This window comes from Oryzias latipes, chromosome 3 (assembly GCF_053564925.1).
Source record: "Oryzias latipes strain Hd-rR chromosome 3, Olatipes_Hd-rR_3.1".
Taxonomy (NCBI): Eukaryota; Metazoa; Chordata; class Actinopteri; order Beloniformes; family Adrianichthyidae; genus Oryzias; species Oryzias latipes.
In genome coordinates this window covers 18332466-18356460 of record NC_136239.1, presented here as the reverse complement: position 1 = coordinate 18356460, position 23995 = coordinate 18332466, and the positions used below count along the sequence as shown (strand labels likewise).

At 41.6% G+C, this 23995-nt stretch overlaps 3 protein-coding genes across 53 annotated transcripts in view; 1 reads left to right on the top strand and 2 right to left on the bottom strand.

Annotated features, from left to right (window-relative positions):
• LOC101156479 (protein TANC1) overlaps window positions 1-2295 on the top strand; it is a 39308-nt gene extending 37013 nt beyond the window's left edge. For both annotated transcript variants that reach the window (XM_020712897.3, XM_011490573.4), the window contains one exon: window positions 105-2295. In XM_020712897.3, coding sequence (XP_020568556.1) covers window positions 105-1473 — 1369 coding nt within the window. In that variant the 3' untranslated portion in view covers window positions 1474-2295. The remainder of the gene's footprint in view (window positions 1-104) is intronic.
• wdsub1 (WD repeat, sterile alpha motif and U-box domain containing 1) lies at window positions 2059-13894 on the bottom strand. The gene is made up of 13 exons (XM_011490556.4): window positions 13779-13894; window positions 12291-12713; window positions 11984-12171; window positions 11455-11541; window positions 10203-10296; window positions 8589-8622; window positions 8460-8500; window positions 6504-6601; window positions 6375-6407; window positions 6147-6173; window positions 4961-5140; window positions 3776-3910; window positions 2059-3698 (listed from the first exon to the last, which is right to left on the bottom strand). Exons 2-13 carry the CDS (start codon window positions 12686-12688, stop codon window positions 3547-3549), a joined length of 1467 nt encoding a protein of 488 aa, XP_011488858.1. The 5' UTR covers window positions 12689-12713; window positions 13779-13894; the 3' UTR covers window positions 2059-3546.
• A 1707-nt stretch (window positions 13895-15601) lies between these two features.
• Window positions 15602-23995, bottom strand: part of baz2ba (bromodomain adjacent to zinc finger domain, 2Ba) — a 65086-nt gene continuing 56692 nt past the window's right edge. For 35 of the 50 annotated variants that reach the window (XM_023953368.2, XM_078944325.1, XM_078944343.1 and 32 more), the window contains 11 exons: window positions 22775-22919; window positions 21700-22514; window positions 21352-21601; window positions 21080-21235; window positions 20676-20836; window positions 19683-20020; window positions 18994-19129; window positions 18765-18911; window positions 18383-18684; window positions 17775-17918; window positions 15602-17116 (listed from right to left, as the gene is read on the bottom strand). In XM_023953368.2, the coding sequence (XP_023809136.1) occupies window positions 16960-17116; window positions 17775-17918; window positions 18383-18684; window positions 18765-18911; window positions 18994-19129; window positions 19683-20020; window positions 20676-20836; window positions 21080-21235; window positions 21352-21601; window positions 21700-22514; window positions 22775-22919 (2751 nt within the window). In that variant the 3' untranslated portion in view covers window positions 15602-16959. The remainder of the gene's footprint in view (window positions 17117-17774; window positions 17919-18382; window positions 18685-18764; window positions 18912-18993; window positions 19130-19682; window positions 20021-20675; window positions 20837-21079; window positions 21236-21351; window positions 21602-21699; window positions 22515-22774; window positions 22920-23995) is intronic. The other 15 variants (XM_078944339.1, XM_078944352.1, XM_023953372.2 and 12 more) reach the window with 1 other exon arrangement.

Below are 23995 nucleotides of genomic sequence, written 5' to 3'. Positions count from 1 at the left end.
GAAAGCAGATCAGTGAGCGAATGTGTTGGGATGCTCCATCCCCATGGCACTCTGAAGCAAGTATTTTTAAAGCTTCTTTTGTTCATTTGCTCTGTCCTCCAAAGGCAGTTTGCTGCAGCGCTGGCAGACCTCCACGAAGCAGCACGACTTTGCCCGACCAACCGGGAGATCCGCCGCCTGCTGTCCCGTGTGGAGGAGGAATGCAAGCATTACAAGAAGATATCCAGCGGCAACTTGACACAGGGTTACAGCAAGGACCCTCACACCCACCACCACCACCACCACCACCAACCCGCAGAGGAGGAAACAGATAATTGTTCGCAGGGAAGCCTGGAGAGACTATTCCCAGCGGAGCAGGCTGATGCAGAGAGGGAGGAGGAGAAGGAAGAAGGGGATGAAGTGAGTCTCCAATGTGGAAAAAGTCCAGAGTTTTGGCTTCTGAATCCGTATGCTTCAAACAGGACTCTGCCAGGAAACCTGGCCTTTGGTTCAGTGGACCAGACGCCGTGTTTTCCTCCTCAAGAAGAATATGCACAGAGCCAGCTGTTTGTGGATGTGGTAGAGTCAGGTCCAGGCTTTAGCAGGCAGAGTCAGAATCAGGGCAGCAGGACTCAGCACCACTGCCACTCCCTCCAGTCGGGGAGCAGGGTCGGGGTCAGGCCGGTGTCTCTGTGCGGCCCCTCTAGTCCTCTTCCAGGGAGGCACATCTCCACCTCTTTGAGGCCCGCGCCAGTCTTAGGTCTTGATATTGGACCAGGATCAGCAAGTGAACACTGTGGAACACTCAGCCCGACTGAGCATTATCACCCCATGTCCCCCAGCAGCTCCTCACCACCTGGACCTTTTCAGATGTACCAGCCACGCTCTGCCAGTTTCTCCAGGGGCCATGACAGGCTGTCCACACACTCTGTGGCTCTGGATGGACTGGCCCTCGCACTGGGGTCCGGTATGGAGGTAAGGAGGGACGGAGGTGGAGGAGGAACGGCAGGCTCAAGAGGCTCCAGCTCCAGTCAGGCCTCGAGTGGAAATCTTTCAGATGGTGGAAGGCAGCAAGCGTCAGACGCCCCCTGTCCTATCAAGAGCAGTGGGAGCTTTAAGGCAAAACCTGAGATGAAGCCCCGCCCCTTCATGGGAGTTATGGACAAAGCGGTGCGAGTCCAGGGTCAGCAGACCTCCGGCTTGGGCCGGCAGAGTCAAGGAGGAGCTGAAAGCTTCAGTGCGTCGGTCATGGAGTGCCAAGGGCTGAACAATGAGTTCAAACGTGCCTCCTTTCAAGAGCAGCTTCCTGGAAGCCAGCAGCAAGGCAGGGAGCTGGCAGATCGCTCCCACCAGCGAGAGACCAGAGGCTCCTCGTCCTCCCAGCTCTGCTTCCCTGAAGGGAGGCACAGACAGGCCAGCCTAACCAGAGACAACCCCGCTCTGCACATGGCTCCAATAAAACCCAAACGCTCCTTTATAGAGTCCAATGTCTGAATATAGATGCAGGCTGCTCTCATCACGCTACGTCTTACATGACCTGAAAGAGGGAGGGATCACCTCCCTGAACCTGTTCTTTAGATTTTAGCTGATTGCTGCATTTACAATCAAGAACCAGTGTTCCGACTCAGGCTACTGCGCTTTTGCTTACATGTATACAATAGTGTATTCTAGAAAGCCAGACACACCCTCAGTGGGGATCAGAAATAACAAGTAGTTGATTGTTCTGTTTTTAACTATATCAAATCTAGAAGTCAGAAAAGCTTTGTGCACGGATATTCAAAATCTTGAGCTTTTAGCTGCAGGAAACGACCATTTCTATTGTCGAGTGTCTTTTACAACACATTTATATTTGTACGCTGTACACTATATTTAGAAATAATATATTTCCTTTAAGTGCTGATCTGTCAGCATTACAAGCTTTAGACGAAAACACTTTCTTTTAAAATAAGTAGTTTCTGGAGAAGAAAGATATTTTCTTCATAAAAGATTCTTTCTTGGTACATTTGATTTAAAAAAAAAAAGGAATTGTAAATGAATCTTTGTTGGAAGGTTGCTGTCCTTGATTTAAATGCACTCATATTGACTTTATGCAGTATGTTATTTATTTTTGCATAGCAGATAACATATCCAGATGAAATGTTTATGTAGATACAAAGAGAGCCTTATAAAGTGAAGGATGAAAAAGAAAACTTTAAAGAATCTTCTTACATTGCTATATGCCCATAGATCTCATATACCCTTTTCAGAGTCATACTATGCTATTCAGAATGTTACCACATTATTATTGTGGTTTAATAAAAAATATTAATGAAGAAATGCGTTTGTACATCGACTTCTTTTGCAGTGTTACACAGAAATATTGATTAAAGGCCACAAGAGCAATCAAAAGCAGCAGATAGAAACGTTAAAGAAATGAAAAAAAGAAAGTCAACTCAAGATAAAGACTGACATTTGTTAAAAGATTTTCTGTCATGGTTTAAGTTACCTTCACACCGCCCTCGGCAACGCGCGTTTAAGCAGCCACTTTTAATGAAATGTCAATGTCATGGGTGCCCAAATCCAGGCCTTGAGGGCCGGCTTCCTGCTAGTTTTCCAGAAATCCTACCTCATCTGCTGCTGATTACCTGTATCAGGTGTGTTTAGCCAAGAAGGAGCTTCAATGGCAGGATGGTTGGAGAACATATAAGACACGGCACTCGAGGACTGGATTTGGGCTAGCGTATAAATGCATGATTTTCTGTGTTCAAAACTCTCACGTTCACACGTAGCTCCGCCCATTTTTAAGACTGTTTTCGAGCTCTACATACAAAACGTTTGGCCATTGAACACAGTTTGCTGGTTAAACCAGATCGAACTTTGACCAATCAGGGACTCCGACTTTGCTGTGATTTATGGATGACATCCCTTTTAATTTGCAGAAATGAAAACCCTTTGAAAAATGATCACAGAGGAGAAGTCAATAATTGCGGTTTGTACTCGGCCGGAATGATACGGCACCGAGTCTTTCATATATTGAAACAGAGCTGTGAAAGAAAAGGCCTGGAGCAAGATTCACGAGATTTGCACCGCGTCGACATTTAACGCCAAGTCTCTTCCAACTGTAGGTGGCGGACATGCGCTAGTAAACAGTAGAAAAGAACAAGAAGAAGAGGCCCCTTCCTGCTGGTCCAGCGTGAGCACCATGGGCTAAACACGTGTTCACATGCCCAGTGTGTTCGTAGCTCTAGAGTTAGATGTTGGCCCACAGAGTGGGGGGTAAAACGCAGACTACCAGCATAACCATCAGAAAGTGTTACACAGTAGCAGGTGGATTCTTCAGTCAGAGCTCTGAAATGCTGCAGGACGGGCCCGCCCGGCCCTGGTTACCTGGATAAGGTGAGTTCAGGTTTTAAATGACTGAAACCAGGAGATTCAGGTAAATATATTTAAAAAATAGTGAGTAGGGTAGGGATAGCTGGAAAACAAACAGAATGGCAGATCTCAGGGGTCCGGATGGAACAGCTGTACTGTCGGATTAAGATGCCAGCTTTTGTTTCTTGAGTGGGAAGGACCGAGCCGTCCTGGATGCTAGTGGCTGGTCCTCCAGCGGCCGATAGCCATTTTGAGAGTGTGGTTTGGGGTGAGCAGGGTGGTCAGTAAAGGCAGGTTGGTCATGGGGCTGGTACGGTTCTTGGTGTGGATCCAGCTCTCGATGGCCTCTCTCTCATAGGAGTAACCATCTGTTTGGAAAAACCACTGACTTAGAAAACACTAGAAGATCTAGAAGAAGAGCGTTTGCTTGGGGGTGTGAGCCTACCTGCAGCGATGACGGGCTCCCTCATCAGCTCTCTGGTGATGGGACACGTGAACTCATCGGGGACGCCAGAACAGACGGAATCGCTCTTCAGTTCCTCCACCTTCCTTAGGACTTTGCTGCGCAGCCCCACCGACTCTGAACGCAGGGATGAGAGGACCAAGAACAGACGAGACGGATGAACTCATCCAATGCTGTCGTGTGTAATGATGTCAACATTTCGAGCATTTGACATTCCTGCGTTTAGCACTTTGCACTCTCGGGGTGGCAAATGTGAGCGTGGGTGAGAGCGAACCGCGTCCGGTCTGTCCAATCCCAGCTAAATGCCAAGCAGGCACCCGTTGCTGTTCGCGTCGGGAAAGAATAAAAGGAGAACTTTAAAAATGAATGATCTCATAAAATATAGACAGCTACAGCTGAGCACTCTGAACCACAGCAAAATCACTGGTGTGTTTTGTTTATCGCCGCTGTTTGTTCAGGAGCAAAACGCATTTCACCCCCACCTTAAGGGGAAGACGCCAGTCTGCTGTAGCAGTAGATAAAACAGCCCCGAACACAGAGTCAGCTCGGCTAAGAAGGTGGGATTCATGCTGTGCTGCTAAAAACAGAACAATGTGAACACAAGCTGTCACGGCATCGATGCCGTGTAAACGGAGCGCTGATTGACAGCAACTGTGGGACGCCAATGACGACATGGCAACACAACAAACGTTTGCTGAGAAGGACATGACGAATCCCGTCTTCGCTGGTGGACCCACTTCACCAACACTCCCACTTCCACCTCGTGGTTTCACTTCAGCAGGATTTCAAAAAAAAAAACTGACACAAACCCAAAATATTACAGATAAAAAATGAAAATGAAAGGAAGAGGTCTTGTGATATTAAGTGCAAATCTACCTTAAGGGACTTTTTTTAGGATGGAGTTATGCAACTCATGAAGCACTCCAGATTAAAGTCAGAGCTGCAAAAGCCTCAAAGCCTAACGCTTTGGCAGGACAAGTTATAATTATGTAATCTTCCTCAATAAAACCTTATAACCTAATACATCCTAATCCATCAAAAGTCTATCTCAAACCTTTTCAAAGCAACCAAACTTGGTTTGTTTTTTGCCACATTATCAAAAAGGCAGGCCCTGGTGTTGACGGAGTGAGCGGATGAAGAGCAGAGTGTGATGTTTGTCCTCCTCACCTATGTGCAGCTCTGACGCCAGCGTTTCCTTGGTGAGGCTGAGTAGCTCTGTCCCATCTATGTTGTTGGTCCTGAATTTGTCCACCAATCCCTGGAGGCCCTCCTCCACCAGCCACTCTGACACATCCTCCTCTGACCAATCGGCGACCAGCAGCTTTGATCGTCCCGCTGAGGCTCTCCCTGTGAGGGCGAGTCGAGGCAAAAGGGTCAGCTGCTGACAGCTGTGGCGAGCCTTTAAAAGGAAATTTATATCTATATTTTCCATCTCAGTCCATCTGCAGATCTGGCTGACCTGATATTGATTAGGAAGCAAAGAATGCATAACTACGTGGAGGTTTTATTGACATTTTCATTGACGGGCTTGCCCTTTGCAGAGAGAAAGACGAGTTGGATGCCTGAGCAAAAACAGGATTTAGCACCTGAGAGCACTATGAGCTCATTAGGTTACAAGGATCATTTATTTACTTATTGTTTCTCTTGGGGCAGTAACGATTAATCTACTTAATTATTGACTTGATTTATATTCCTACAATTCAACCAGATCGATCTGTCTGAGGCAAGTTGTTAATAGAATCAACCTATACCATTATAAAATCATTTCAAAATGAAATAAATCAATTATAACTGATATTGGAAAATACCTTTCGGATTGAGGCACGCAAAGGTTCATTTTACTATTACGTAAAAACAACAAAGTGCATCACAACAGAAAATACACGTGTGATGTCAGCAAAAACTGATCAATCCGGTATTCCAGTCCAATGTGTGGAAACACTTTGAATTTAGAAAACATGTGACCATACAGTGTGGTAGACTGCTCTAATAATGTTACCTTTGGATTATTTTGATGTGGAAAAACAACAGTGGATTTGACATTAATTCTTGCTTACTTGTTTGTTTGTACACATATTTAATTTACACTTGATCTCGGAAGAAAAACAAGAAATCTGAAAAACGTAACCTGCACTGGTGGAAGTTTTGGCTAAAGATGTTCTGGATCAGATCAAGGAATCCGACCAAATCAGCTCATTTAATATGAATTAAATATATCGACTATGAATCGTATTGCCAACCACAAATTTTGATATGAACTGAATTGTTGTTCAAATTAATTGTTACACCCTTTGTTTGTCTCATTGTCAAGACTTTGATTTATTCAACAGTGAGGCATTTTCCTTTGTCTCACCGTTGTTTGACATCTGTGCAGTTTCTTCTGCAAGACAAAAAGATAAAAGGAACTTCTCAAATGACTGAGACGGGCAGGTAAGGATGAGAAACATCTGAGTTATTTCCATCTTTATCATCGTCCAACTATCATATTTTACACAAAAAGCAATCATTTTCCTTTGAAAAATAAAGAAGCAAAACAAAAAAACGTGTTAATGGTTAAAAAAAAAGAAAGAAAGAAACTTACGAGGTAAAGATTTTCCCCCTTTCTGCCAGGAATCTTTAATGTCAAAAATTAAAAAAATAAAAATAAAATGGGATTAACCACCATCATAGATTTCAGTCATTTTTATGAAATTTTGCTTTCTCCCCCCACCACATCCATTTTCCAGCCTCCATATGTTGACGCTTTTATCCATGGATCCTGTTGCGATCAGTGGCGATGTTGCAGAGCAGGCGCATGCTGTCACATACCTGCAGGGGAGGAAAACATCCCCATTCGTCTCCTTTTACAGTTTTTTCTCTTCAGTATCATAAATCATAAAGTAGCTCAACAACATTTTTATGTAAAATAAAAACTTCATCCTGTAGGGATCATCTGAGGCTGACCTTAAGCTCCTTCAGCTTAAAAGTTGTACTTGGCGCCATAAACGGATCGACTTATATGAACATTTTCTTCATCAGAGAGCCGATTCTTGTGCTTATTTTAGAAATAGTGCTAAAGATCTAAATCAGGATTAAATTCACATATTCAGTTGATTCACTAAAGTCAAACTGAAGGTATAACTTCTCTCAATACTAAGAAAGTTGATTCAAAAAAGCTACTTTATTCAAAGCAGTGAGAGTAAGGCTTCCACTGATGAAACATCGAGTCAAATGAGTTTCCTGGAATGGAGTTTCGATTGACTTTTTCTGCATTTCTCCTCCCGCTCCCACTACGGTGAGGGATTTTTCAAAATTCGGTCCCACTGAAAGGAGCCTGGCGCCTTTCAAACACAGGTGGCTGGATTGACGTGCAAATGGCTCGTGTGTTCGTTCATCCGTGACTCACCGGGATGCGATAGAGGGGGGATCGGTGCTGTCATACCGTTCTGGGAAATGGAAACTCTGGAGACCATCATGCAAGAAATGGTCTCAGCCATCTACATTTAATGCTAGCATCCTATTTAACTGATCATTTAAGGAATAGAAAAAGGAAAACAATTTGCACTTAAAGTCAGTTATCAGTAAGATAACTTGGAGTTTCTCTAATTGTTGCATAAACTACAGAAAAAAAGGTTAATATTTGACTTTTCTCAAAATTAATATCCTCAAACATGTACATATACTTGCTATTTCAAAGAATGAAATTATGGGACACGAAATACTGCTAAATCATTTCAATAACTATTTGCATATTGAAATAGGCGAAGGAAAATATGCTTTTATTATCAATATTTGCACCAGAAACACAGCTGTTTTAGGTGGTTAAACAAAAAATTAATATATTTCTGCACGACAACAAAAAAAGAAATAAATAAAAAACTTGAATAAAAACGAATGTAGTAAAATAATAGGTTTTATTATCTTTATGTTGTTTTTTTTTCTTTATTCTTTTTTCTTTGTAGCTTCTTCTCTGCTTTACTGCGTAACCAGCTAGTCTGTTTACCTTTCCTCTGGATTTATTTCTCTGTTTCTTTAGTGTTTGTGCTGCTCTTCACAGTGTAGCTGCCTGCTCCAGGTCACAAACCTGCAATTTCTACTTTCCGAATCAGTGGAGCTGACCAACGGCCTGGGCCCACCGCTCAGTAATCTGAGCCAGGATGATTGTTAAATCCCTGCACACAGGAGTCATTCCCTCCTTTGCCAAGAATCTAGACGCTTAGACCAGAGGAGGCCGCGCTCCTCCATGGTTTATGCAGGAAAAAAAAAGCCAAGGCTTGCGTGCATAAAAACAAACAGAAAATAAATCCTCCTCCACCAAAAACAGCTCCAAGGTCACACCTTTGCATACTCTATCAGTCCATGCAAGCAGGAAATCATATTCATGGGGGTTTAACTTTCACACAAATGATTGGGTGACAGGTGGTTAGCCCTACAGACTAGGTAAAGAAAGGTTGCTGGTGTGGGATTATTGTAAAGGCAACATCAATTTAAAGGATCAAGCAGGAAAATAGGGAAAAAAGGAAACTAAACGAGAATAGAAAAACAAAGGAAAAAATACAGGAAATTGTAAGGGAAGTAAAAGTAATATTTGCTTATTTTCTTATTTATGTTTTTAATGCCGTTTTAGGCTTTTCTGGCAGCTGTCATTTTCCTGCACATCAAAAAACAAAAAAGTTGCAAAATTTACCTGGCATGTTGGTTTAGCTTGTGAAGTAAAACTGCATTAGTCTGCAGGAAAAGATAATTTTTAGAAAAAAAGATGATCATTTGAAAATAAAATTAATCTCAATACAATATTAAAAAGGGAAATACTTACTGCATCATATATTGTAACGCTTTTGTCAACAGAACTGTAAGACAGAAAAATGTAATCATTTAAATTAAATAAGCAGTTTTCCTCATCTGGATGTTGAAACTTTGGTGAGAATTTAAAAAATCAATGTCTCCCTCTAGTGGCTGCTTGTAAGTACTGCATGATTATGTCTGCGCAGAAGGTGGCTTACTTTCACAGGTTCAGACAAATAAACAAAATCTATATTTTACACAGATCCATCCCCTTAAAATAGATCAAGACAACAAGCCTGACCTAGTTAAGATCAAGAGAATGATTTAAAAATATTATTTTAGCATATGGTGGAGTTCTCTCTAGGAAACACTGCACTTAGAAATACTCATATAAAATGAAATACGTGTCAGTATTGAAGGAGGTGTTAGATGATTTTTAAAAATTGAATCCTAAGGGGTATTAAATTTATTCAACTGCAAAAGTCAGTGGTAACCTTTTAAAAATAACCTGGGGACAAACACACCTGTAACCCTTTTGCTGTCCTAGGCACTTTAACATTGGGAGTTGGGTCATCTAGACCAGTGTTTTTCAACCTTTTCTGAGCCACGGCACACTTTAACCTTAAAAAAAATCCTGCGGCACACCAGCATCCAAAAATTTAAAAAAAGAAGGATAAACTCATAGTCTGTATTGATCTACAGTCCCTCCACAATCTCACATGCATTTTTGAGATAATTGTTGCAGAAAAAGCTGGAAACTGCAGCTGTTTTTTTTCTAAAAGATTCAATAAAAGTTAAGTAATAAGATTTAAAAATAGTTTGATGTGTGTTCGTTGGTTTCAAGACGTCTAACGACAGATCTCCTTGTGCCCTGTCACTCTCACAACCCAATGCATCATGGGAGATGTAGTGCATAAAACGGCCGGAGATCGGTTTTCGGAGCTTCATTGTTTTGTTCACTTGTTCCACGGTCTGATACCGGATTCTGTGGAAAGCTACACCGCTAAAGACGAGCTTTAGCTGGTATTTCTGTTAGAACTGAGCGACTTTACGAGCTAAATCGGGACAAGGAAGTGAAGACTTTAAGCACTTCTGATTGGTCAGACTGATGACATGTGATTAAGCCCCTCAAGAATGATTGGTGGAGACAGTCAAAGGGACGGGACTTTTCCCAAATACAGCCGGAGCTGCAGCTGAATCGCGGTACGGTCATTCTTATCAAAATGTCTTTAATAAAATAAAATAAACGCAAAGAAAAAGTATTTTACGATCTTTTATATTCCTAACTCCTCAGTGTTTTATCAGGGCCTGTTTGGATGAACACAGAGCTGAAATCCTGGAGATGGGAAATGTTTTTAGATCAGTTAATGAGGGCAATTTTCCACGGCACACTTGACCATCTCCCACGACACACTAGTGTGCCGCGGCACACTGGTTGAAAAACACTGGTCTAACCTACTAGACAGTGCTCTGAACCTTTTTTCTTCAATGATTTGTGATCTTCACTGGTGTCCATGGATTACATGAAATCTTTCCACCTTTATCCACCTTTGTCATGGTATGGAGAACACGTCAATGTAAGGGTGGGGTCATAGGATAGCACAAGGCTTAAATAAACAAAGACATTTCAGAACTATAATTTTACCCAGATACGAGCAACTGTCCATCCGAGGAGTATGCACAGCAGAGGACCGGAGCTGATTGGTCGCTTAATATGTGCAGAAGCTGCATCTTACAAGCTGCAAGAGGGAAGAGAATTACAATCACATGCAGCGGCTGAATTATTGTGTTTTTTAAGAATAAAAAGCATGTTAATAAACCTAACTTTTTAGGGTTAAAGATTGGACCAAAGGCTTCCAAAGAGAAAGAGTTTGAAATAGATTTATGTAAAAACAGGGGAGGGATTTCTCTTAAAATGAACTTTAAATTAACTTCTGCACATTATTTTTCCACTCCATACAAATCTGTCAATTATTTGAAATGTACACCTAATACAAGAAATGTAAATATTAAAGAATATATACACCAAGTTTTTAACTTATAGATTTATTTATGATCATTTTACTAAATATATATCAGGAGCTGCTGGAAAAGAGTGTAACCTTTACCACAGCATGATGGCAATCTTTGCAAATATGTCAATCAATCCAATCCTTTTACATTTTTAGAACGTTATTTATTTGGATTGTAAGCAGAGCCCACTCTCTGACATGAGTAAGAGTTCTGGTATTTCTCTATGCAGAACTGACATGTGCCTCCCTCCTGATTCAACCTATACTCTGATTTGAGATCTCAATGCTGCAGTGGATTCAGTGAAAATGGTGCCTTAGGTCTTTGGAAAATCATAGAACCAACAGTTTTTTCATTGAGGACTTTTAAAAACTTTGATTATGTGCAAAAAGAAAACATTTATTGAAGTCACAGATGATTTTCTAAAAGAGTTCTACTAAATATTAAGGAGCTCATGATAAAAGAAGATCAAGTGTTGGTGTTTGCTACATTTACACCTGCCACTTTCAGAAGTTGATAAATATTTCGTTTAAAACCTTTGGTCTGTTCACTTTTCCAAAGAAAAGAAAGTTGCTTAAAGAAATAGAACATGTTTTATAAGTTGACATACAAAAACAAATAACATTTCAAATGCTAAGAATTCAAGGACAAATGTCATTTACTTCTCTATCTGTTCAACTAATTTTCAACTAAATGTACAGTTGCAAATAAAGTTTTTTGTTAATTGAAAGAAACATTTTTCCCCTCGGTTTTTTGTAATTCAAAAGTTGTTTAATCTCTTGTGTTCTCCATATCTACATTTAGATCTATGCTTATTTAAAAAAAGATATTGCAATGATTTAAAATAAGACTTCTCCATATCTTCATTGATGTGATAACGTGCTCACCTCCAGAGCTGAACTTGGAAATGGCCCATATCTTCAGGAGACAGTCTTGTCCACAGGATGCTACTCTGAACTGAACCACCTGACCCCCTGGAGACAAAAACAATTCACAAAATTGTGTACAATTACCATTTTTTAAAAAGGGAATTTTAATTTCTTTGAAGCACAGTTTTCAAATGTGTGCACCTGTAGAAAAACAGTGCAGAAATGTTTTTTTTTCTCTTGCAAGAAGGACTTTCAAAACGTTTTGAGCTTCATTTGTTATAAAAAGGTTTTGCACACTTAAAAAGGACGCTTTCTCTCTGCAGAAATAGTTTTCAAGTTGGCCAAAAACTAAATAGATCAACTTTTTCTACGCAGATCTGCAAACTCAAACTCCAACTTTTTATTTTGACACAAATTCACAGTTTCAACTAATCGACCAACACCAACTTTCTCCTGTCCCCTAACCAATCCTATGTGAGCATGTAAAGCTTTTCTGATTGTCTCTTTGCATCTATTCAAACGCTAAAAGGATGACAAAAGTTTTCACCACTGAGGATGCTGGGAGCAAAAGCACAGCTTGACACCCCCAGGTCATGTGCGTTCTTCTCTGCGTGCAGCTGGTTCACGTTCAGGTCCCACAGTCGCAGGTCTCCGTAGGTGGAGCCGCTCACAAACATCTGACTGCAGGGGCTGAAGGAGCAAGCTACCATTGTGGTGTCGCTCACAGCGGTGGTCCTTCACACAGAACAAAAGCAGATGAACTGTTTGCATGTACGGGTGGAGCAAAAGGAGGCAGATAAATGTTCACAAATGATTTTTACTTGGAGAAAAAGAAAGGTCACATTTTGCATTACCTGCGTAGTTGTTTGGATGGAAAATCCCAGAGAGCCAAAGTTCCATCAGATGCACCAGAAACTAGGTGCACGGAGTCAGGAGATATGGCACAGATCCTGACAGGACTGCGGCCCGGATGCTCCAGGACGGCCTCGATGTCCCCCGTGGTCATCGACCAGACCATCGTTGTGGCATCTGTGGAGCAGGAGGCAAGAAACTGCCCACAGGCACTAAAGCAGCAGCAGTGAACGCTGTAGCCGTGTCCTGACAGCGGGGAGAAGGGCAGCTCTGAGAAGTCGCTGGTGTTGTAGATCCTGATAGTCTTGTCTCCGGAGCACGTGGCCAACAGCTTGGTGGAGAAGGCACACCAGTTGACATCGTCTTGGTGGTCTTGTAAAGTGCAGACGAGGGAGGCCATCTTGGGAGATGTTCCTCAAAGGATACTATAGAGTGTAAAATTATTTGTTGTTTGTCCCGGAGATGTAAAAAAAAAAAAAAAAAAAAAAAAAAAGATATGATCAAAAATAAGATTTTACACTTTTAAGGCTTTGGAATTATGTTACTTTCTGTTTGAATCTTGACAAGCATCCTGTGTTATTCATATATGACCAAGTATCACTGACAAAAAAAACAAAAATAATATTAATAAAATCCATGCAACAGAAAAAAAGCCATGAGCTACGGCTAGAAAATAAACGATTACATCTCCAGGGTGATGTGTTGGTAAGCCAGAAAGCAACTGGAATTGTTTTATTTCTTGCAAGACAATGAAAAAAATAAAACTGTAGAAGACAAACAACAAAACTATATACAAAGATATGTCCAATTTGGGATTATTAGCTATAAATTAATTGGAAAATACATACGCATTCATCCACATATGCATGCATGATCCATAAAGAGACATATGAGCACTGATACATACATAACATGACACATTTAAACCATTAAATATTAAGTATTTTAAAGGAGACTAATTAATACTAAGACACATAGGAAGCGACTTTATACAATCCCAATCCTAATATGCTTTGCTTTATACATGTATTAATTAATGCTATAATATAATATCAAATAAGCAAAATCAAATACAATTCAAAATCCGTAAATATGTTAAATATGTTTAGCCTGCCCAGCCTTTGGTGCATTAAAAAAAGAAGCTGTTGCTATGAGTAAAAAAACGAATTTTGTTTACAAAACTTCGATGATCTGAAAATCGTGTACACGTGAAAGCACCATTTTCTTTGAAAAATCTTCATGTCATGACCTTTGCTGTTTGGTACGTGAAGGTGTTATCATTCGCATCAACCGCATCGGCGCATGTGCAGAGCAGCAGCAGGAACATCTATCTCTGCCACTAGCATCGTTTACTCGGCGGCAGCGAGAGAAAATGTTGAAACAGCCCAAAGCGCATGTCAAGAATAACAACAACAATAACGAATAGAAATAAAAAAAAATAACCAGAAAGTGACTCTAGATATGTAAAAATCGGAGTATGCACGCCTTACCTATCTTCGCCTCGATCAGTTTACTTCCTTGTGGATCAGCTGAATGTGACGTCATGGGGATTGAGTAACCACTGTTATTTTTTTGTGTTGCGTTCAGGGCAACTCGGAAATAAGAGTTTGAAATCCCGGATCACGCCCGTATTATATGGCTGTGTACTGTTATGGTGTTTTAATGGCCAACGTACTTCTCCCAAGTTCTTTTTCAGACAACGATAGGGTAGATAACGCTTAAAATTGATACTTTTTTCTATTTAGTAGTAATGGGATGGCTATTTCTCTTTTACTCTTTTTTTTCCCCTCTCAAGTTCGCACAGAATGATGGGATAGCGGAAACCTCTGTCTGTCAATGGTTGCCATCCACAAACAATCGTAGATAATAAAAATATGTATGTTATTCGTCTGTTATTTTCTTTTAATCTAGACAAACATGTTACTCTTTGTCGACGTTCCTTCGAAGTACATTTCTAAGCCTTCAGCAAAAAATAGAAGGCTGCCTTTGAAGGTTATTTTTTGTGTGCAGACCAACACAGAGTGTACTTGAGTTTATGTATGACAAGTAGCCTTTGTCATAGACCAGACGTCTGCAACCTATAACGCTGAAAGAGCCATTAGGTCCAAATTCTTACTGACCAAAGAGCCACAAAGTCCCACTTCACTGTTTATTTAAAAACACACACACACACACACTGTTTGAATTTACAAAATGTAGCTTATAAATATTTACAGGAATTGAATTATAAAAGTGTAATATTTGTATTTTATTGCTTTTGCAGGCAGCACAAACAAGTTCCCTTCAAAATAAAATCCATCCTTCAGCTGCAGCAGGTCTGTTTTGACTCTTATAAGATCACCTCAGTTTCAAAATCTAAAAAAAAATGACAAAACTTGAAAAACAAACCTGTTATTTATTCAAACCATTTGCATTTTTCTCCAAAGCCTAAGAGCCACAATGGAGGGATAAATGAGTTGCACGTGGCTCCGAGCCCATAGGTTACAGACGCCTGCTATGGACCATGTACATGTAGAATAGGAAGTATATTTACTGAGTACTTCTTCAGAACATTTTAATATGTAGAGAGTATATAAAAAGTATACTGCCTCTCTTTTAGTATAGACTAAAACAGAGGTACACTTAGACTACTTTTGCCAAGGGAGAACTTAGCCCTCAAATACAGTCATAGCAACAAATAAAAAAAAAGAATCCTTAAGATAAATACAACTATTGGAATAGTTTGAGAACTTTGCATGATGCAGAGTACTTTAAGTAAAAAAGGGCATCATTAAGTGAAAACAATGATTGAACAGCTTCAAAGAGAAATCTGAGGTCTTGGTTGAGTTCTTGGGGGGCTGTTCTGTAAAGATTTGATTAAAACTCCTTTTGTACCGGGTCGGATATTTATATCTACTTACTAGTTTATCTGCATTTTCTTCTGACATTTTGTCTATTTCGCCTTTTTTCTAAAGCTAGTGTGAACAGACTTAAATGAAAACTGATTTTTCCGGGAAGAAATCTAGATAAACATGGTTTCTTTAACCTATGATTTTTTTTAGTAAATTTAATTTAAAAATAAAAGCCCTTTTCAAACTGGTTACTAAAGCTCGTGTAGAGGGACTCATTACATAGGCGTTTCCATTAAATGTAAAGCTGGAGTTGTCTGCAGTGAGATTTCAGCATTTGTCTACTTGTCTTTCTTAATATGTAAGGGGGGGAAAAAAGTATTCAAAATGTGATTCAATTTCCTCATTTATTTTCCAAAAAAATCAAATAATAAAAACTGCTCGTTTTTTCAAAAAGCAGCTGAAAGAAAACCAGTTTGACACACTTACATTGGAAAACATCCTTTTAATAGGTCCGTGCCACACACTAGTGAAAAATAAAGCTCCTACAAAAGAATGATACTTTTATTCCACAATATCTTAAATAAAGTAACTTCAAGTACTTTTTACTTGGGTACAAAAAAATCTAGCTGCCTCCATCAGGCCACAACACACAGCAAGGTTCAACACAGTGGTTACAATTGGCCTTAGGTCCTCTGTATTGTGGCAGATCATGAGGAAATGCATTATGGAAGCAAAGAGCAATGCTTGTTCCTTTCTTTTTTTCTCTCTGAGGAATGATTTCTGTGCCACTGTCCAGCTTTGGAGGCCTTGTTGGATTGAAATCATATTAAAAAAAAAAAATTACCAGAAAAATGAAAACTAAAATATAAAAAAAAAAAAAAAAACATCCTCTACACGCCCCTGTTGGAAGGGTAGGCACTACCAAGATTAAGGATACCACAGTGTTTGCAGAGGATATGAATATACTGTACAACCAATATTTATGATAAGGTTTTTTTCCATCACGTTCACTAAAATAGAATGCTACAATCATTCTAAGGCATAAACAATATCTTAATATTCTTAAACAATTTGTACACATCGTTCCAAACAAGACGTGATATTGACATTAATAAACAGTATATACACACAAATCACTATTGTCTGCTTCTCTGCTGTTCCTGCAAATAAATGAAGTCTTGTAGTATGAACAAATGAATACAGTCCTCTGATGCCTGAAGCACTGAACAGTGTAAACAGTTTTTTTTTTCCGTTTTTCTTTTTTTTTTTTCTTTCTTGGCTTTGATGTTTGGGAGAAAAATTATAACACAGAGACACATTCCTTTTTTTTCTTCTTTTTTTTTTTTAAATTCAAAGCAGTTCAGATGATTCCTCCTTTTTCATAGAAAATGAAGTGGACCTTGATTCATAAATAATTGTACAAAATTAAATACATTCACTATAATACGATTAAATAACAAAAGACTATTTACAAGTAGTGGAAAGTATTTTAGCGCAGATACATCAGAGACATATGAGGATTTATTCAGTGCAGTGTTCTGAGACAGGGAATGGTATTGCACTCGGACACCCCTTCTCTCTGGGACTCTTTGGGGCTTTTATCCCTGTTGTAATAAATCCAGCACACCTCATGTAACAACTTTCTTTTTTTGTTTGTTTTGTTGTTTTTTTTCTCCAAGGTGACATCTCTCATAGGTTCCTTATTAAAGAGTTGACTTCATCCATTCCTGCAAAGCCAGGGAATCCATCAGAAAACAAAAGCAAAACCTGGTGCTCCAATATGAAAACGGTGAACGAGTTCACAAGGGAGGGAGGGAGGGTGGGCGGGGTGTGGACAGTTTTAGTTTGTTTGTTTCAGAAGCTCAGTCCAGCGCTTCTCAAAGAACTTCCTCATGTTATGACCAGCTCGACCAATGTCGGAATTGTCTTCATTGAATTTTTCACAGTTATCAAAGACCAGGTTGACATCGATGATGAAAGTCTCCAGGTTTTGATACCTAAAAGAAAAGGAAAAACTTCATGTCAGTGAAAGCAAATTGAAAACGGCAGATAAAGCAGATCCTGAGCAGGTAAAAAAAAAAAAAAAAAGAACATCTCTCTGACTTTAAAGTCCCTCTCCGATCATCTATTTGTAAAAGCGTTTCCAGTGGTCTGTTAAGTATGATTATCCCATTTTTATCCAAAATCTAAAAACCTGTGTCGTCTTCTGGGACATAATTTCCGTAGAGCAGCAGGAGTTCATAAGAAATTCACCTCTGAGTTGCGGGCAGGACTGTTGGTGTGGAGTCACTGCTGAGAGCTCTCTGTTTACACCAGCTTGCAGCCCTTTACAACCCCAACCTAACATTACTGGTGCAACAAAAATGTTGAGCAATATTGGAGCGATCCAGTCGTACGGTTTGGAGCCAGATTCCAGCTCAGACGAGGAAAATGAATGGATCTATTTGTCTGCGAGTACATGCAGCAGAACGCGGCCCGCTCGGCGTATTTTCTACATCACAAACCAGCCGGTTTTTCTGCTGCTCCAGATAAGAATAAAAAAATACTCAAGAAATCTTGTGGCATCAGAAAAATGCCTCAAGATGTCGAAGACACCATTTTCACTGGAGTGGATCTTTAAAAAGTGCAAAAGTGCAACAACTAGTGGGAACTTACTGGCTGCTCACAAGCTTCTCGCGTATGGTGGAGAAGTCCATGGGCTTCTTGATGATTTTTCTGTAGCCGGGGACCGATTTCAGGTTGACGGGTGTGAGGAAAGGCCATGCATCCTGATGCCGCTCCAACTCAGCAAGAAGTACTCTGGTCAACACACATGCAAACACAAACAGAAAACATTTATAGAGCTTTCTTGTCCTTGCAAGTTGTGTTTATTTCTTTTGTGTGCTATTCTTCAAATAAATGCAGCGTGGATAGAAGTGAACTCAAGGACTATCCTGAATAGAAAAAGGACTGAAGCCGTTATGATAAATCACATCATTTTTTTTTCCAGCTTGAATTGTGACTGCTGAATATATTTTCTCTGGACAAAAAAATCTTTTATATTCTTTAATATTTTTAGAATCTTTAACCCCTTAACGCCTATTGATGCCAATATGCATCAAACTACTTCAGCTCTTCCACTTCAGTGAAATAGCTGGAAATAAACTCAGTAGTCAAACGGTTAATAAACAAGCTCTGGGGATGGATTAAAAAAAGGTTTGCACAGAAAACAGAGGGAAACAGAGTAATTTCTTCAAAAAGTAAGCACGTTTGGATGCTCATACCTGCACAATCCCAGGTCTCTGTTGTTGTCTCTTGCCGTCTTGGCGCGTTTCACGCACACAGAGCTCTCCTGATTGGCCAGCATCAGAACAGGTGGACTCTCCTCTGTCTTCCTCTTCCTGTTAGTGTCTTTCGCTCCTTTCTTGGGCGTGCCGCTAACGCTCGCCGAATCCTCTTCGGACACCTCGCCATTGCCAGCCTGCTTCACGTTTTTCTTTGCTTCCCCACCTTTCTTGGCACCTCCTCCGCTGGGCGGGGCCGGTTTGGATGGAGGCTTTTTGCTCTTGGGGGATGGGCCGCTTGCCTGTTCATTAAAACAAACTCCATTATTTGCTGTAACCCTTTAAAGGTCGAGACGAGAAGACATTTAACCACAAAAAGCACCTTGGATATGCAGGCTGGGCAGTACCAGTCTCCTTCTGGGATGCTGGTGATCTTGGGTTTGTGACAGTAAGTGTGACAGCCTTTGTCGCAGCCATCGCACAAGAGGAGCAGGTCTTCGTTGTCTCCCTTCTTGCACATCTGACAGTACTGAACGACACATTTGTGAGTTAAACACATCTGCACACCTCCCAAACAGAGCAAATTTGGAGTTGGTTGACTTTTCCCGTACCACTTTCATAATAGATCTCTCCCAGGCGATGGATTTCTGCAGCTGCTGGATACACATGGCCAGCTGAGCAGCACTGCGCACCTCGCTCAGGGCCTTCCTCCACACCTTCATCCCGTGCGCCACCTCTTCCTCACCACTAAAAGAAGACAAAGAGGGGAATCAAAAGCGGTTCCCAAGCATCAACTGTGGGCTTTTGGTTGCCAAACAGACGACAAGCCATGAATAGCTTCAGCTGTGCAGAGACAGGCAAAAAAAAGGTTTGAATGGTGCCTGGGAAAGTTTTTGTTGTTGTTGTTGTGTTTGTTACAAGGGGTTTACATGCAGATAGTGTAAGTGCACATGGAAATATTAGGACCCGTAAACGCCCACAAACAACATTTTGGCGATGCAACATCATGCATGACAAAGAAAACAGGAAATGATGCCAGCAAACGATGAGTGTGCAGGAATATGGGATCTGGGTGGGGTCCTTACCACCAACAGAAATACATCAATAAATTAAAATAAAAGGAAAACACAAACACCATGAGCAAGCACAACACTGTGCCGTGAAAGCAGCAGGGATCCCTCATTTTTTTTGGGAGGGGGGAATAATGTGAGAAACACAAAGCACACACACGGAGAGGAAACACAAGCCTGGCAGGGGCTTAGTGGGAAAGTGGGGAGCTTTGGTAGGAGAAATGACCTACCCTTCCCTGTCAGCACTAGTGGATGGGGCGGGGGCAGGGACAGTGACCGTACCCACATTATCCAGCCTGATCTGAATGGTGGTACCTAAGGGGCTCCTCAGGTACCTTCTCTCGATGTTGCGCTCCAGATCAGCCAGACGGGTCACTGCTATGTCCAGTGGGTTGTCAGGGTGACGTATCATCCCACCCTTTTCTCCACGATCCTCTGGATGCTCCTTGAAGTCCCTTGAGTCTTTGTCCCCAGCACTTGTCAATGCTGCTGAGGGTTTAGTGAGGGGTTTGTGCTCATAGTACACCAGGTCCTCCCGCTCAGACTGAGGGTCTGGATACGTCCATCCCTGGAAGGCAAAGTGGCAGTGAAGTCATTTGGACCTTAAGCTACACATAAGTTTGTTAAAGCGACGTTCACACCGCCCTAGGCAATGCGTGTTCAAGCGACCACCTCCAATGAAAAGTCTATAAACATGCGTAAACACCCATTTCAGGCTTCAAAACCCTCGTGTTCCAGAGCAGCGGACATACATTTTTAAGACCGTCTTTGGGCTCTGGGAAGAAAACGCACCAAGAAACGCGTTAGAAGTTAAGCCAGGTCGAACTTTGAGCAATCAGGGACTCGGATTTGGTGATGGTGACGTATGGGCGGCGTCCCTATTAATTCATGGAAGTGCCAACCGTTTAATAATAGATCATAGGCAGGAATTAATAACTGTGGTTTTCGCCCAGATGGAATTACATGACACCAAGTCTTTCATATAAGGGACAAGAGCTGTAAAAGAAAAAGCCTGGAGTAAGACTCACGAGATTTGCACCACTTCAACATTTCGCAGCAAACCTCTACCAACTACAGGTGATAGACACGAGCTAGTCAACAGTAGAAAAAGAAGAAGAAGTAGCCCCTCCCTGCTTGTCCGGTGAGAACACCATGGGCTAAAGGCGCGTTAGAAATTTTACTTTCCAAAATGCACATCACAGCTTAGGAGCGTTTGTCTTCACCTTGACCTGGAGGCTGGCTGCAGTGACTTTCCTTTCCAGCTCCTCCACCTGCTGCAACACAGCAATGTCCATTTCCATGGCTTGCTCCTCCACACACCAGCCCCGGACCGACTCCACACTGACCTGGCTCTCCTCCAGCTCACGTAGTTCAATCATGGCCACTTGATGAAGAACATAAGAGACATCAGTAAGTCCTGGATGGCAAACATGCTCACTGGTGCAGACAAACACACCGACAAACATGCGCAGATATTCAAGCAGTTCAATTACATGTGATGCAACGCTTGCAGCCTCTGAAATCACTATGAAAGCAAAACACTTCAAAGCTTGAGTGACAGCACAGAAACTGTAACTGCTACATATCCAGGGGGATGTGGGTTGCAAAGACGAGTTGCAAGGCTCACCATCTCTGTGCTTGGTGCAGACCTGGGGGATGATCTCCAAATATTTCTGCATCTGCCTCTGAAGGCACCGCTCTCTGATCCCTCGGCTGTGGAGGGCGCCGACCAGTGATCTCAGCTGCTCAATGTCCGACACTCGCCACCAGCCGGTCAACATCTCTGCCATAATGAGCAGGAATAGAAGACAATGAGGAGATTCCAAAGGTGTGTTCGATCAGTGCGTCAAGTCCTGTAGAACAGAACATTAACTGAGACATCAACGCTTTCACGCTCACCTTCAGGAATGGGCCGTGGGGTGAGGTGGTCGAGGGACTTTGGCATCTCCAAGGGAGGAGAGGACATGGAGACGTTTTTGTCGACGCGAGGTACGGGAGATTCACTGGTGCTGGAGATGCTGGCAGCTGTGTTGCCCTCTGCAGAGTGGCCTGGCATGGGGCTGGGGCTGCTAGACAGAGGCATGCTGGGACTTATGCCACTGGGCCAGCTTCCAAACGAAATACCTAACAATGAGCCACCTGATTTCACCTGGAGATAAAGAGGGAGAGGGGGAAAACTGTTACAGATGTGGAGGGGGGGGAAGCAAGACAAAGAGGTAATGTGTTGCTTCCAGTGAGCAGGCTCACCTGCAGAGCAGACAGTGGGTAGTTGAGGAGGCCAGCTGGATGGTGAGGACTGGCAGAGGCTGAAGCAGCAGACGGAGTGAGGGGGAGAGCTGGGGACGGCGGCGGAGACCTTGGCCTGCCTGGGGTTGAGGAGGCCTGAGGAGACCCACGAGGCACTCCTGGTGGAGTAGTGGTGAGGGAGGAGAGGTCACATGGGTTGCGAGGGAGCAGACTGAACCAGTGTCCGCTCCTCTCTGTCAGGACTCGGAGCAGCTGATCATTGGCCTGGAATGAGAAGTGTGGAGATGGAGCCGGGGACGAGGTTGGAGGAGTGTTTCCGGGGCTATCGCGAGGAGCTGGCAGGCTGGGAAAAGATAAGGAGGTTGAAGCTGGAGGAGGGATATTTGTAGGGTCGTTAGTGGTCACCACGAAGGCAGCTGCCGCAGGCTCGGGGATATTCAGAACGTGGGAAGAAGTTGTTCCTGTTTTTGAGGGAACAGGAGGGCCGTTGGGGCTGCCGTTTGTCCTCACATGGGAACTCTCCTTTTCCTCCGTCTTCATAGACTCTTTGCCGACATCCTTGCTGCTGTCTCTCAGCGTGCACAGCTTTGAAACGCAGCTCGGCTGCTTGTAGAGTAGAGACAGGGAGTTTTTACTTCCCTCGTGCTCCTTTAGTTCCTCTTTCTGATGCTCCAAACTTTGGGCTCGAATGTGCTGCCCGTCAAGGCTGGCAGACTTCTCCTTCTGCAGTTCAATTTCCTGAGGTTCCTCTTTGATCTTCACCTCTTCTGTTGCTCTTTTCCGTCTCTGCCGCTCCTCCTCTAGTTCTTCTAGAGCTGGAGCCAAAACAAGAAAGCATATGATTGATCTGTTTTGAAGTCTAACTGTTGTACAACTAGAAGCAAGTAATAAAAATGACATCCCGCTTGTGTTTTAATGGTAGCTAGGGTTGTGAAAACAGGAATGTTAGCAAATGTAATGTGCCACAAAGTTAATTTAATTTCAAAGAAAAGGACAAAATGCCATTAAACAGCCTTTCAGCTTCTTTATGTCTTGATTTGATGTCTTTTACTCAGCGTTTGTGTGTCTCCACTACCTTCTCCGCTCTCCATAGCTTCAATAAAGACTCCTCCACAGTGGGGCAGCACCCAGTACCGGCGGCGGTAACGGTCCTGCCCGTACATCATGGAGCGAAGAGAATGGGATATCTCAAAGAGCTTTCTCCTGGTCTGATGATGTTGCTGCCATAATAGAAGAAAAGACTGATTTGAGCACATCTATGCTGCTTCACACTCTGAGTCACAATCTGATGACGGTTTTGCCCTATTTTTTTGTTTTTATTGGCAGTCAAATTTAAGAGGGCAGAAGGGGCAGACTCATACATGTGCTTATTCAGCTCTGACACTGTGCCGTCTCATCTGTGTCGATGACAAAGAGAGTCGCCGGGCAAGATTACGTCTCAAAGAATTAGCTTCAGAGGAGGTCAGACGAGAGAAGAAAACAGCATACCACATTCAGCAACAGACATATTGCACAGAGAATAAAGATCAATGCACCGGCAGGTTTTGCACATGGAGCTGAAGCTTTTTACATTTTGGCAAAACAAAAATAAATAAATACAGGTAACCTAAAATTTCCACGTTTAAATTTGAAACAATACAAAGATTTAGTTTACATTTTTAAATTTCTACTTTCTTGTGCAACAAATTCTGCTATCCAAAAGCAGGTTATCATCTTAAAATGTGAAAAAAAAAATTTAATAAGCAAAGTAAAAATCTGCCAATGGAATAAGAAAAGGGGTTGTACCAAGAATTCTGGTGGGTTTTCTTACACTAAGATTATTTTGCTGCAGAAAACCTTTCTTAATGAGATGATTGTTCTTGCAAGACAGAAAATAAATCATTTAGTCTTAAAACAAAAGTCCTTTGACTTTTTAAATATTCGGATTTTGCAGAGTGCAAATGAAAGAAAATGTGCAAACTCAGAGCTGGATGCTTAAAGCTCATTTGATTAATGTCACTGGATGCTAAAGATCTAAAAGTTAGACCCCACTGCAGTTTAGTCTGAGATTCAAAAAGTGTATTCCAGGGCTAATATTTATTATTTTTATTCGGCTTTAATTTGTTTTCGGGATTTGTTTTGTCATTTAAAAATGTAAATATTTGAAATAAATCAACCCTTACCTAAGAAATGAAATAATTATTCATGAAATCCATAGACTAAACTTTTAGAATTATTTTGGGGCAAAAAACAAGTTTTCTGTTAGATTCTAATTTTTAAAAAAAAGTATGAAATTAAATTATGATATATAATTATA